The sequence below is a fragment of the Rana temporaria genome, chromosome 5 (assembly GCF_905171775.1).
Source record: "Rana temporaria chromosome 5, aRanTem1.1, whole genome shotgun sequence".
NCBI classification, from domain to species: Eukaryota; Metazoa; Chordata; class Amphibia; order Anura; family Ranidae; genus Rana; species Rana temporaria.
Window position 1 is genome coordinate 251480103 of NC_053493.1, and position 15098 is coordinate 251495200.

At 43.1% G+C, this 15098-nt stretch overlaps 1 protein-coding gene across 1 annotated transcript in view; it reads right to left on the reverse strand.

Moving 5' to 3' along the window:
- Nucleotides 1-15098, reverse strand: part of ELOVL2 (ELOVL fatty acid elongase 2) — a 135995-nt gene that overhangs the window by 29241 nt on the left and 91656 nt on the right. The window contains exon 3 of the mRNA XM_040353721.1: nucleotides 8984-9171. Coding sequence (XP_040209655.1) covers nucleotides 8984-9171 — 188 coding nt within the window. The remainder of the gene's footprint in view (nucleotides 1-8983; nucleotides 9172-15098) is intronic.

Below are 15098 nucleotides of genomic sequence, written 5' to 3' on the forward strand. Positions count from 1 at the left end.
CAAAAAGGATAAGAACGCTCTCTGTTTCTCTCATTTCCTTTTGTGTTTATAACACACTTAGCAGAGTAGGTGAATGATAGAACTGTTGGCAGTTTTTAATTAATGAATTTATTTCCACTTACTGCGTTGGTGACAAATTTTGTCTGCAGGACAGTAAATGAGGGGAAATCCTCCATAAAGGCCTGACGGAGGTGCTAAACTTTCCAGTCTCTACCCAAAACTTAAGGTGGATGTAAACCAAAATCATGAAATTTGAGCTGGGCATATATATCTGTATTGTTTACTTCTCTCTCTCCAAAGCACCGAGTCCAGTGACTTTCTCCTGCTCCCTTCTCCTGTTATCAGCATGCTAACTTCTGACAAGTTCTCCGACACGTGATAAAACCAGGGAGTGACGATCTGGTATCATACGAGAAGAATTTTTGTGTTTGTCCAATTGGATAATATCAGATGAACTGTTGTGATCGGCTCTTGAAAGCAGTGTACTGGCAATCAGATTATCCTACGATCCCTATGAAAGCCGTATTTTTTTTTACAATTTTCTGATCATGTGTACGGGCCTTTAAACTCTGCAAAGCTTACCAATGATTTTCTTTGTTAAAGTTCATCAATCCTTTCCACTAGCGTGAAATGTCCTTGCACATTGTGCTAATAAAACTGTCTCACTTCAGCGCGTCTCCTACCTGTTAGAAATCCCCATTGTCACAGCTCATATTCACACTGCTGACCGGAGTCATTATCACAAAAAACGTTCATACCAAGGAAATCATTGCAGTAAGAGAAAAATAATACTACCTATGGCATGGTGCCCAGCTCTTTTACCTCTGTGACTTTCTAGTGTAGCATTAGGATGACTGCCAGCATGGCATAAGACCTAAAGAGAGATGGGCCGTGTACTGAGCTAAGCAAATAATGACAGGTCGTATTTATCTCAGCACACAAGGTGAAACAGTGTCCTGCAGGTATTCTGATCTTTTATCTGATCTTTTACCTTTCAAGAATTTGATGATACAACAAAATTCTAAAAAGAGCACAACTACAGAAAAATAAAATAAAAACTAGTAGATTACTTATGCCAGTATGACACACGTTTGAGTTTTGGTCATTGATACCCAAGAACCACTCCAGCCAAAACCCCTTTCTAGTTTTGAACAGAGCAAGGAAAAAGCAGAGCCTTTGTCTGTCTGTCTGTCTTTTTTTACTGTTACAGTGCCTTGAAAAAGTATTCACACCCCTTGAAATTTTCCACATGTTGCAACCAAAGACTTAAATGTATTTTATTGGGACTTTGTGATAGGCCAACACTAAGTGGCACATAATTGTGAAGTGAAAGGAAAATGATAAATGTTTTTTAAACAAAAAGAAAGTCATTGTTGAAAGAAAGCCATAAGAAGTCCTGTTTGCGAGAAGCCATGTGGGGGACACAGCAAACGTGGAAGAATGTGCTCTGGTCAGATGAGACCAAAATTTAGCTTTTTAGCCTGAAATGAAATGCTATGTGTGGCAGAAAGTCAACACTGTACATTGCCCTGAACACACCATCCCCACTGTGAAACATGGTGGTGGCAGCATCATGTTGTGGGGATGCTTTTCTTCAGTAGGGACAGGGAAGCTGGTCGGAGCCGAAAACATGGCAATCTTAAAAGAAAAACTATTAAGCCTCGTACACACGATCAGTCCATCCGATGAGAACGGTCCGACGCGCCTACACACCATCGGTTAATTAACCGAGCGTGTCAGAATGCGGTGACGTAAAACACGACGACGTGCTGAAAAAAACGAAGTTCAATGCTTCCAAGCATGCGTCGACTTGATTCTGAGCGGGTTTTTAACTGATGCTTTTGCATACTAACGATCGGGTTTGACCTATCAAAACGGTCCATCAGACCATTCTCATCGAATAGACCGATCGTGTGTACGCGGCCTAAGTCTGCAAAAGATTTGAGACGGAGGTTCACCTTCCAGCAGAACAACAACCCTAAAAATACAGCCAGATCTACAATGGAATGGTTTAGATCAAAGCATTTTCATGTGTTATGCCGCGTACACACGATCATTTTTCGGCATGAAAAAAAAAACGTTTTAAAAAAATGTCAATTAAAATGATCGTGTGTGGGCTTCACTTCATTTTTCGGGTTCTGAAAAACTACAATTAATTTTTTTCGAACATGCTGTATTTTTTAACGACGTTTTTAACAATGTCTTTTTTCGGGTTGTAAAAAATGATCGTGTGTGGGCTAAAACTACGTTAAAAACCGGCTCATGCTCAGAAGCAAGTTATGAGACAGGAGCGCTCGTTCTGGTAAAACTACCGTTCATAACGGAGTAAGCACATTCATCACGCTGTAACAGACAGAAAAGCGCGAACCGTCTTTTACTAACACGGAATCAGCTAAAGCAGCCCCAAGGGTGGCGTCATCCGCATGGAACTTCCCCTTTATAGTGCTGTCGTACGTGTTGTATGTCACCGCGCTTTGCTAGAGCATTTTTTAAAAACGATGGTGTGTGGGCAACATCGTTTTAATGATGAAGTTGGAAAAACATTGTTTTTTATACATGCTGAAAAACTTCGTTTTTTATACATGCCGACAAACGTTGTCTTTTTTTTCATGCCGAAAAATGATCGTGTGTACGCGGCATTAGAATGGCCCAGTCAAAGTCCAGACCCAAATCCAATTGAGAAACTGTGGCAAGACTTGAAAATTGCTTTTCACAGATGCTCTTCATCCAATCTGACAGAGCTTGAACTATTTTGCAAAGACGACTGGGAAACAATTTCACTCTAGCTGTGCAAAGCTGGTAGAGATATACCAAAAAAGACTTGCAGCTGTAATGGCACATATTTATTTGTAAAACATGTTGAAAATCATTTATCATTTTCCTTCCACTTCACAATTATTTGCCACTTTGTGTTGATCTATCACATAAAATTCCAATAAAATACATTTACGTTTTTGGTTGTAACATGACAAAATGTGGAAAATTTCAAAGGGTATGAATTTTTCAAGACACTGTAGTTGTGGGTCCATTGAGATTTCTCCTCATTTTCCATTGGGACAGGAAATGATGGGGAATCTATCCAGTAAAGCACAGACTGGTAAAAAAAACGATTTTTTGGGGGGAAAACGGAGAGCCTTTGTTACTGTCACTGTCCGTTTCTTCCTTTCCCGATGACAACCACTCCCCTCATTTATTGTCCTGCTGCCAAAGGGACAGGAAGTCACAACATGGTTGTGGTCATAATTTGTAACCCATTCTCACTCTGTTAACCCTGTGCTGACTGTATAACATAGATATACGGTGACAAGACAGCCCTGCTGCACCAGATTTTTTATACATGCCGACAAACGTTGTCTTTTTTTTCATGCCGAAAAATGATCGTGTGTACGCGGCATTAGAATGGCCCAGTCAAAGTCCAGACCCAAATCCAATTGAGAAACTGTGGCAAGACTTGAATGTCCGTTTTCATCAGATCTTACCCGATCTGATCCGCATGGACGGATGGGGACGTGGCCCCCATACGTCTGTTTTTAGCGGGTCGGATGTCAGCGGACATGTCTCCGCTGACATCCGACGCTCCATAGCAATGCATGGAGCGGCCGTTCAGGTCCGCCGACAGACGGACCCGAACGGCCAAGTGTGAATGAAGCCTAAGTGTATATTGATTGGTTTGCGCAAAAGTTACAGCGTCTACAAAATAGGGAATAGATTTATGGCATTTTTATTGTGTATTTTTTTTTTTACTCGTTTTAACTGTGTGTTCTAACTGTATTGGGGGGTCGTGTACGAGCTAACATACGGCTATTTGCGCAGCCGAACCAACCTGCCACAGTATAACTCCGGCGGCTGGTCAGCAAGCAGTTAAAAAAAAATTATACAAATTTAAGTATGTATTTGTTACTCAAAAAGTAGCCTCTATTGCTCTCAGCCTCCTCCAAATAATTTTTACCCTTTCTGTTAGAGGGTAGTTGTATTTATTCTCCATGGTCACACCGTATGTAGGAACATAGCCATCCTCTCTTGCTCTCTCTTGAGAACAACTATGGACTATGTAGTGTGCATAGTGTACCGCACATGACCACAACTAATGTGTACTGCTTGTTTCAAACAAAGGGGAACGAGGAGAGGTTCAAGAGCTCACGGAGGACATTACACAGAGGCAGAAAAGCACAGAAAGAAACAATTTCATGAAAAATAGATTACAGGGTAATTTAAAGTAGAGGTCTACCATAAAAAAAAAAATAATATATACACCAAAATCCTGCAAAAAAATGAAAACAATTAATTGAAAATTTTTTTTTTTTTACTTACCAGAAATGGTGGTTGCTATGGAGACCTTCCTAATCTGCCTCTTCCCATACCGCAGCAGGTCTTCTTCCTCGTCGTCCTTGTTTTCCATGGAATGGGGCACGCTGCCTTCTGGGAACTGTGTGTAACTGTAGGGGGGTGTGGCTGTAGGTGTGACGTCATTGATTGTGTTTCCCTATATCAGGAAACACACGATCAATCACAGCGCCACAGTGAAGAACGGGGAAGCTGTGTTTACACACAGCTTTCCCCGTTGTTCAGCTCCGGGGACCGATCGCGGGACTCCATCGGCGATCGGGTCCCCGCGGCCTCGGACCCGGTCGCAGGCGCGTGCCCGCGACCCACGGCTGGGCACTTAAAGAGGACGTACAGGTATGTGCTTGTGCCCAGCAGTGCCATTCTGCCGACGTATATCTGCAGGAGGCGGTCCTTAAGTGGTTAAAAAGCTTAGTGCGTCTAAATGAGGTCTTACTAAAGCTCTATGTATTGGAAAATTACCTCCTTCCTTTTGCTAGTGATCTCTCCAGTGATGCACCCTGATGCACCCTGAGAAGTCTATGGGGGAGAAAATTGGAACGCTCAGAATCTGTTGCAGCTGTGCATGATAGCCAATCAGCTTTTAACTTCAGCTTTTTCAATTAAGCTTTGACAAAAAAACATGGAAGCTGATTGGCTTCTATGCAGAGCTGCACCAGATTCTGTATACTCCTCTTTTAGTAAATCAAGCCCTATATGCTTTCCCCACTGTCTGGCTACACTGCTTTTTTCTGATCATCTGATATAAGTAACTTCAGATAATTTTCTTTTGTAGTTTTGGTCAACATTGTTCCTCCAATATTGTACTATATGCAATAGTTCAGACTGTGCACATTCTACTCTGGTTCTCTGACAAAGTAGCTGTATCATTACCTATAATTGATTGCCCCTTTTCCAAAGATTGAAAAATCGTCAGTTTATAGTCACACTGCTAAATATTCAGTAGAGTTTTTCCTTTGCTACGAATACGGCTTCATTCAGTGCGTAATATTAAGAGATGCTTTGTCTGCTAGGCCAGTGGAACACTGCATTGTTGTGTACTTTTGCTTAATTTCTTGTCTTTTTTCCCATCGCAGATAAAAACACAAGCATGGAATGTTCCAAGTATTTTACGAACAAAAGCATATTGAATTAAAACGGACCCACATCTTTGTGTAACAAATGTTCAACCAACAGGCAGATTTTAAATGGAAAGTCTTTTATGTAACACATAAATGGAACATATTTAGCAATTTTGTTCTGTCTGTTGCTCCTTGTCAAAAAGGCACAGTTTGATCATTTTTTATTTACTTTACAAGTTACACAGAGATTCATTATGTTTGGTTAGTGCTGGACTATTCAAAATGTCAGCAGTGGTACAGTTCATCTGGATATTGCATTCTGTAATATTTTTAGATGAATTTCCAAGCAAGAGTTACTGCCTTGCAATCGTTCTACTACAACTTTAGTCTGTGCATTGCCTATCATCTGATCATATGCTTCCGTCACCATGATGCACAAGTTATACTGTACCCCAACACCAAACCCACAAAAGCGACCCTGAACAAAGCTGACAAACACTGTTCCTTCTGCTTAGAAAGTAAGGGGAGAGTAGCTAAAAAAACAAAAGCTATAAGACCAGGGGAGTCCAAACTTTTTTTCTTCCTGGGCCTCACTGTAAAAAGAGGAATTGTCTTGGGCCACACATAAAATACACTAACAATAAGAGTAGCTGATCAACATAAAAAGTTGGGCAGATCACAAGTTAAAGCGGAGGTTCACCGGTAAAATCCTGTTTTTACCCTTAGTCTGATGCTCATTTAGTCTAGGGGAATCGGCTAGTTGTTTTAAAATCCGAGCAGTACTTACCGTTGTAGAGGGCGATCTTCTCCGCCACTGCCGGGTATGGGTCTTCGGGACTGGGCGTTCCTTCTTGATTGACAGTCTTCCGACGGTCACATCCATCGCGTCACGGTTTTCCGAAAGTAGCCGAACAAGGGTGCGCAGGCGCAGTATAGAGCCGCACCGACGTTCGGCTTCTTTCGGCTACTCGTGACGCGATGGATGCGACTGTCGGAAGCCTTTCGGAAGACTGTCAATCAAGAAGGAACGCCCACTCCCAAAGACCCATACCCGGAAGCGGCGGAGAAGATCGCCCTCTACAACGGTAAGTAATGCTCGGATTTTAAAACAACTAGCCGATTCCCCTAGACTAAATGAGCATCAGACTAAGGGTAAAAGAGTAAAAAACAGCATTTATCAGTGAACTCCCGCTTTAAAGTGAATGTAAAGGTTCCCGTTTTTCTTTTTTTCAAATAATGAACATGTTATATTTGCCTCCACTGTGCAGTTAGTTTTGCACCGAGTGGCCCCCGAAAATCCTCTTCTGGGGTCCCACGGCGGCTCCTCCCTGCATTGGATAACCCCCTCTGGGAAGCTCTCTCCGAGGGGGTTACCTTGCGGGCACACTTCTGTGTCATACACTTGGCGTCCATAGACGCCGAGTGTATGACTCTTCTCCGCCCCCTGCATCATTGGATTTGATCGACAGCAGCAGGAGCCAATGGCTGAACTGCTACAATCTATCCAATCAACGGCGAGACTCCGTGGAGAAGAGGACGCCGGGGACGCAGGTGTACTGGCTCAGGTAAGTAAAACGGGGGGCTGGGGGGCTTTTGTTTGCCAGGTGTTTCACCTTAATGCATAGGATGCATTAAGGTGAAAAAACACAACACTTTACAACCCCGTTAATGATTACTGATGTAGATGTACCTATCTGAATACTAAAACAAAATATTTTTGTAATATTTTTTTATTGTAAAAGAGGGCAACCTAAAACTAGCGTGATATTTGACAAGCTAACACAGCAATATCTAGTTTGATGGATGTAGTAGCAATTCTGAAGGTGCTCATGAGATCTTTTGGTTCTAATTGTTTCCCTTTGTGTCCTTCATACTTGAAAATAGTTACTCACAAATATAAGTGCTGCCGAAAACTGATGATATGAATAAGGTGTGATTGTGAAGAGTGGGAGCTTTTTCTTTTGGAAGATAAAACTTCTAAAAAGCCATCAAAGAGCAATTAATAAAATCAACATTTTTAAGTAAGTTTACGGTTTTGTGCTGGGCGGCTTTCATAGCCATCTTGAGCATTAGGTTGGACTTCCCTTCATTAGATTCTCTGTTTTCACTATCAGATACATTTACACTATTGTCACCATAATGACTCTACCCTTTGGCATACTAAACTTGACCATGTACATCAAAGTCTGATCACCCTTAGGCATCTGTGTTTGTTTGCTATAGAAACAGAGAACTATCTGTGTATAGGACTATGGGGAGGAAGAAGCTACACTGCAGACACCTTTAAGACTACCTTGGCAAGAGAAAAAGAATAGCAAGTAGACAAGATTTTCTACCCCGAGTGTTACACTCCTAGGAGAGCCTCGGAGGGCAGCATCTTTGGGTAGCTCATAGACATCAGACTGTTGCCCAGTGCAGATTTGGAAGACTCCCAACTAACATCTATGGGCCTCTTCAAGCCCACCCTCACTTCTTCGCATGATCTTGTGTGTTCCTTCACTCTTCCCCAATTTTTTCTAAAATGTAGAATTTATTTTTGCATTCTGTGTAATATCTTATTGTACCAGATCTGTTCTGGCCAGGTAAAAAAAAAAAACGGCAAATGAAAAAAATATATTCGTAGCCCCCATCCCCTAAAAACAAAGGCCCAGATTCTCAAAGACTTACGACGGCGTATTTCCAGATACGCCGTTGTAAGTCCGAATGAGCACCGTCGTATCTATGCGCCCGATTCATAGAATCAGTTATGCATAAATTCGGCCAAGATACGAGCGGCGTAAGTCTCCTACGCCGTTGTATCTTGGGTGCATATTTACGCTGGGCGCTAGGTGGCGCTTCCGTTGATTTCCGCGACGAATATGTAAATGAGCAAGATACGCCGATTCACGAACGTACGTACGCTCGTCGCAATTAGTTACGCCGTTTACGTAAGACATACGCCGGCGTAAAGATAAAGCTGCTCTCTAGGTGGCGCAGCCCATGCAAGGTATGGACGTCAGAACAAGCGTATCTTTTTACGTCGTCTACGTAAGTCGTTCTACGTAAGTCGTACGTGAATGGGGCTGTGCGTAGGTTACGTTCACGTCACAGGCATTGAGCCGGCGTATCTTAGGGCGTAAATTCAACGTGATGCGCGCATGCGCCGTTCGTTCGGTCATGCATCTACATGGAGTCACGCTTCATTTAAATACAACACGCCCACGACCTGCCTACTTTGAATTACGCGCGCTTACGCTGGCCCATTTACGCTACGCCGCCGTAACTTAGGACGCAAGTGCTTTGTGAATACTGCACTTGCCTCTCTAAGTTGTGGCGGTGTAGCGTAAATAAGATACGCTACGCCCGCACAAAGTTACGCCGCCCTACGTGAATCTGGGCCAAAATTTTCAAAAGATTGCCACATATTATTTCTATGCTTGATGGCAAATTTGCAAATGATTGCAAAGTTACCATGGAGGTCCAGCATTATGCGGGTGTTAGAAATCTCTACCTTGTTATCAGCACACCAGTAAATTAGTCATTGATTAGAAAGTTTTAATTAATGGCAATATAAAATCGAACAGTTATTAAAAACTCACCTCTATTAACATATACAAGGAGAGCAAAGTAACTGCAAGATTGTAAAGAATTAGGTGGCCCCTGAGAGAAAATGCTGGTCTATTCTTCATGTATTTGGTCCCCAACCATACGGATAGGATATAAAGGATAGTCAGTGCAAGGGTGGGAAGACAGGAATCCAGCATAAACCATCCTCTAACTCTCAGATCTGGAAAGACAAGGAAGAATGAAAATGAGACAAAAAGCTCATTCCAATTATAAGCCTTGGTGCTACAAGCAATAAATCATGGAATGGATTCTTACCATGTTAAACACTCTTCTGAAGTGAATAAGCACAATGCAACCAGAGACAGACCGTTAAAGAAGATTCATAAAACATTACATGCTGTGAAATCGTTAAATACATTTTGTGTCCTGCAAGCAAAACTGCACTATGCCTGCTGCTACAGTGAGGGAAAAAAGAATTTGATCCCCTGCTCATTTGGTACATTTGCCCACTGACAAAGAAATGATCAGTCTATAATTTTAACAGTAGGTTGATTTTTACTGCGAGAGACAGAACAACAACAAAAAAACAAAACAGAAAAATGCATTAAAAAGTATAATTATTTGACCCCTTCGCAAAACATGACTTACCGTATTTATCGGCGTATACCACGCACTTTTTTTCCCCTTAAAATAAGGGGAAAATCGTGGGTGCGCGATATACGCCGATTCCCGCGCTGAGTTTGAACTGCGCCGCCGACATATAACGAGCGCAGTACACTCGGGTATATTCGGCCAGGCTCTGCTTTGCTCGCAGTCACTCTGTGACGCCTCCTAGCCTTTATGCGTGAGAAGCCGAGCGTGCCCGAGTGTACTGCGCTCAGTATATGTCGGCGGCGGCGTTCTAACGCCGGACCGGACAAGGCCGCCGATGGACGCCGGGCAAGACACCGACGAGGGGCATTCAAACTGTAAGTATTTTTTTTTTTTTCTGAAATTTCCCTTCCAGGTTGGGGGTGCGCGCTATACGCGGGTGCGCGCAATACCCCAATAAATGCGGTAATACTTGGTGGCAAAACACTTGTTGGCAATCTCAGAGGTCAGACGTTTTGTGTAGTTGGCCCCCATGTTTGCACACATCTCAGGAAGTATGTATGACAGTGGGGATGGTGTTCTTGGGGTCAAAGGCATTTCATTCTTCTCCAAACGCAGCGACTTGAGTTGATGCCAAAGAGCTTGATTTTGGTCTCATCTGACCACAACACTTTCACACAGTTCTTCTCTGAATCATTCAGATGTTCATAAGCAGACTTCAGATGGGCCTGTACATGTGCTTTCTTGAATAGGGGGACCTTGTGGGCACTGCAGGATTTCAGGCCTTCATGGCGTAGTGCGTTACCAATTGTTTTCTTTGTGACTATGGTCCCAGCTGCCTTGAGATCAGACAAGATTCTCCTGTGTAGTTCTGGGCTGATTCCTCACCGTTCTCACAATTATTGAAACTCCACGAGGTGAGATCTTGTATGGAGCCCCAGACCGAGTGAGATTGACAGTTATTTTGTGTTTCTTCCATTTGCGAATAATCGCACCAACTGTTTTGTGGCCCACTCCAGCCTTGTGTAGGTGTACAATTTTGTTCCTGACATCCTTGGACAGCTCTTTGGTCTTGGCCATGGTGGAGAGATTGGAATCTGATCAATTGCTTCTGTGGGCAGGTGTCTTTTATACAGGTAACAAGCTGAGATTAGGAGAACTCCCTTTACTTATTTCACTCAGTAAAATGCAAATCAATTTATAACTTTTTGGAAATGCGTTTTTCTGGATATTTTTGGATGTTATTCTGAAAACGTACAAAACCAGCAGGAGAGAAAATACTTTTTTTACCTCACTGTATATGAATCCAATTGCTGCCTCATTCACTTGCCGAAACAAAGTTAACCACTTCCCGACCCCCGCATGTACATATACGTCCACAATATGGCACGTACAGGCACATGGGCGTACACGTACGTCCTCGCCTATTAGCGGGTGGGGGGTCCGATCGGGACCCCCCCCGCTACATGCGGAGGTCGGGTCCGCTCGGGGAGCGATCCGGGACCACGGCGCGGCTATTTGTTTATAGCCGCTCCGTCGCGATCGCTCCCCGGAGCTGAAGAACGGGGATAGCCGTGTGTAAACACGGCTTCCCCGTCCTTCACTATGGCGGCGCATCGATCGCGTCATTCCCTTTATAGGGAAGACACGATCGATGACGTCATTCCTACAGCCACACCCCCAAACAGTTGTAAACACATACTAGGTGCACCCTAACTCCTACAGCGCCACCTGTGGTTAACTCCCAAACTGCAACTGTCATTTTCACAATAAAGAATGCAATTTAAATGCATTTTTTGCTGTGAAAATGACAATGGTCCCAAAAATGTGTCAAAATTGTCCGAAGTGTCCGCCATAATGTCGCAGTCACGAAAAAAATTGCTGATCGCCGCCATTAGTAGTAAAAAAAAAAAATTAATAAAAATGCAATAAAACTATCCCCTATTTTGTAAACACTATAAATTTTGCGCAAACCAATCGATAAACGCTTATTGCGATTTTTTTTACTAAAAATAGGTAGAAGAATACGTATCGGCCTAAACTGAGGAAAAAAAATGTTTTTATATATGTTTTTGGGGGATATTTATTACAGCAAAAAGTAAAAAATATTGCTTTTTTTTCAAAATTGTCGCTCTATTTTTGTTTATAGCGCAAAAACTAAAAACCGCAGATGTGATCAAATACCACCAAAAGAAAGCTCTATTTGTGGGGAAAAAAGGACGCCAATTTTGTTTGGGAGCCACGTCGCACGACCGCGCAATTGTCTGTTAAAGCGACGCAGTCCCGAACTGTAAAAACACCTTGGGTCTTTAGGCTGCATATTGGTCCGGGGCTTAAGTGGTTAAAGTGGATCCTCCAGTTACTTTAAAAGTCTACATGAATATATTCCTGACATGTCACAATATACATCGATGGTAAAATTTCCCAACAAAATGCTGCACTTTTTTTTACATTAAAGACACATTTTTGAACTCTATGGGCTAGATTCACATAGCCCGCCCTAACTTTGCGGCGGCGTAGTGTATCGTCTTTACACTACGCCGTCGTAAGTTAGCGAGGCAAGTACATGATTCACATAGTACTTGCCTGCTAAGTTACGGCGGCGTAGCCTAAAGCGGGCGGGCGTAAGGAAGCCTAATTCAAAATAGGCTGAGGGGGCGTGTTTAATGTTCATTTTGTTTGACCTGACGTGATTGAAGTTTTTTTGGAACGGCGCATGCGCCGTCCGCCTACATATCCCAGTGTGCATTGCGGCAACGTACGCCGCACGGGCCTATTGGTTTAGACGTGGACGTAAATGACGTAAATCCCTATTCACAGACGACTTACGCAAACGACGTAAAATTTTCGAATTTCGACGCGGGAACGGCGGCCATACTTAACATTACTATTCCAGCTATTTGATGGAATATCTTTAGGCCTGATAATGCGTTACGTAAACGGCGTATCTGTACTGCGTCGGCCGGGCGTACGTTCGTGAATAGGCGTATCTAGTGATTTACATATTCTACGCCGACCGCAATGGAAGCGCCACCTAGTGGTCAGCCTAAATATTGCACCCTAAGATAGGACGGCGCAAGCCGTCGTATCTTAGATAGGTTTAAGTGTATCTCTGTTTGAGAATACACTTAAACTTAGGTCGGCGCAGATTCCGAGTTAGGTCGGTGTATCTACGCCGGCCTAACTCTATGTGAATCTTGCCCAATATAAGCAACTTTGCTTGGGCTCAGATAATGTCATTAGTCTTCTGCAGGTGGGAGGAAGCATTTTCTCTGTCTTATCTTTCACAGTGATCTGATTGCAAACTGTAACACAATAGCAAGTCACAAGGTTATAGGCAGAAGCAGAGGCTGATTTGTATCATGCACTGTGCATTGTCCATTCAATTCTATGGAGATTTCACACTCTCCTTAGGAATGAATTAGAGTATACAGCGCATGCACAGACCCAGCATAGACCATTTCTGACATGCGGCACTGCAGCATAATCTGCAATTGCTCTCTTAAAGCAGAGCTCCACCCTAAAGTGGAACTTCCGCTCATCGGAACCCTCCCCCCCCCTCCGGTGTCACATTTGACACCTTTCAGGGGGAGGGGGGTGTAGATACCTGTCTAAAGACAGGTATTTGCACCCACTTCCGGCCACACAGTCTGCAGGTAGACCGTGGGCAGGACGTCAGATCCCCCCCCCCCCCCCGTTGTGTTCTGGGAAACACACGGCTCCCAAAACAAAGCGGGGACCAGTGAGTGCGGCACACACGACTCACGAATGCGCCATAGGGAACCGGGCAGTGAAGCCGCAATGCTTCACTTCCTGGTTCCCTCACCGAGGATAGCGTTGGGGGCAGCAGAGTGACGAGCGATCGCTCGTCCCCTGCTGCCGACGGCACTGGACTCCAGGACAGGTAAGTGTCCTGATATTAAAAGTCAGCAGCTGCAGTATTTGTAGCTGCTGGCTTTTAATTTTTTTTTTTCCGGCGGAGATCTGCTTTAATCAGGGACAGATATAAAAATGTCAGGAGGGCACAGTAAGCTAAAAGTGCAACTGCATCAATTACACTTTGAATATATGCAACCAGGCATACTGTATGGATTACAGGCCTTCCACTATTTCAGTCTTGTGTATTAAACTGTTTGAAGAACACACATGTTGTAAAACTCCCACCGACGTAAACACTATCCAATTACCATGCCCCCCATCCATAACTTTTTTATTTAATTTTTACATATAGTATGGAAGGAGCAAAATTTCTGTCGGCTTTCTATTGCTGTCTGGGGATCTCATTGGGAAGATTTCCCCTCTCTTCTTGTTCTGATGACAGGCAGCAATAAAAAGCGGACAGATTTTCTAGCCCTCCCTAATTCCTAGTACACACAATGAGATTATTAGATGAATGACGAATAATAAAGTTATGAAAATTCTCATATGACAGAATAAAAATTAAGAAGTGATGTAATGTATTGTATTTTCAGATGAAGACTGTACTGATTAAACAAAAATAGTACGATCTGTCATCGTAAATAGGTAGATAAATATACAATGATTGATGTGGCACTATTCTCATTGCTATATCACATTTTTCAGAAAAGTTATGGAGCATAATCGCACATCCCCCTCGTAATTTTAAATGACTTTGATGCAATTTTGACCTAAAGCTGTATCTTGGAAACTGGAGCCAATTAATACTGACAACTTCATTTTTCTTTCTTAGTGACCCAATTCAGGTAACATTTAGTGACTTCCATTTCTGAGGCTCTCTCCTTTTAGACCAGTGTTATCGTGCAAATGCTTCGAAAACAGTATTTTCGTCCAATTAGTTTGATTTTCTGATTGCGCGTACGGGCCTTTAAAGGAGTTGAAAAGGCAGAAGGTTTTTTCTTTTAATGCATTATATGCATTAAGATAAAAAGCCTTCTGTATGTAGAAGCCCCCAGAGTAATACGTACCTGAGCCCCCTCTCTGTCCAGCGATGTCCACAAATCCTTCAGCTGTCCGGGACTTTCCCTCCTGAAACACAACAGCAGCGCCATTGGTTCCCACGGCTGTCAATCAAAGTCAATTAGCCAATCAGGGGAGAGAGGGGGTGGGGCCAAACGGCAGCACCATGCCTGAATGGACACATGGAGCTGCAGCTCAGCTTGGGAGTGCCCCCGTAGCAAGCGGCTTGCTGTGGGGGCACTCAACAGGAGGGAGGAGCCAGGGCCAGCAAAGAGACACCCGAGAAGAGGAGGTTCCAGGCTGCCCTGTACAAAACCACTGCACAGAGCAGGCAAGTATAACATGTTTTTTTTTTTTTTTTAAACAAAACTTTACAATCTCTTCAAGGCCCGTACACACACTCAGAAAATCGTATCAAAAAAGGAAATGGACAAAAAACAAAAATTCCCATATGATACCAGATCATACAGTCTTCGTCCAAAAATACAAATACAATACATGACATCGCTTCTACATTTTTATTCTGCCGTATGAGAATTTTTATGACTTTAGTAATCTCTTCATTTTCGATATATAGTCTAGCATGCAACAAAAAAAAAACAGATAAAAAAGAGTATC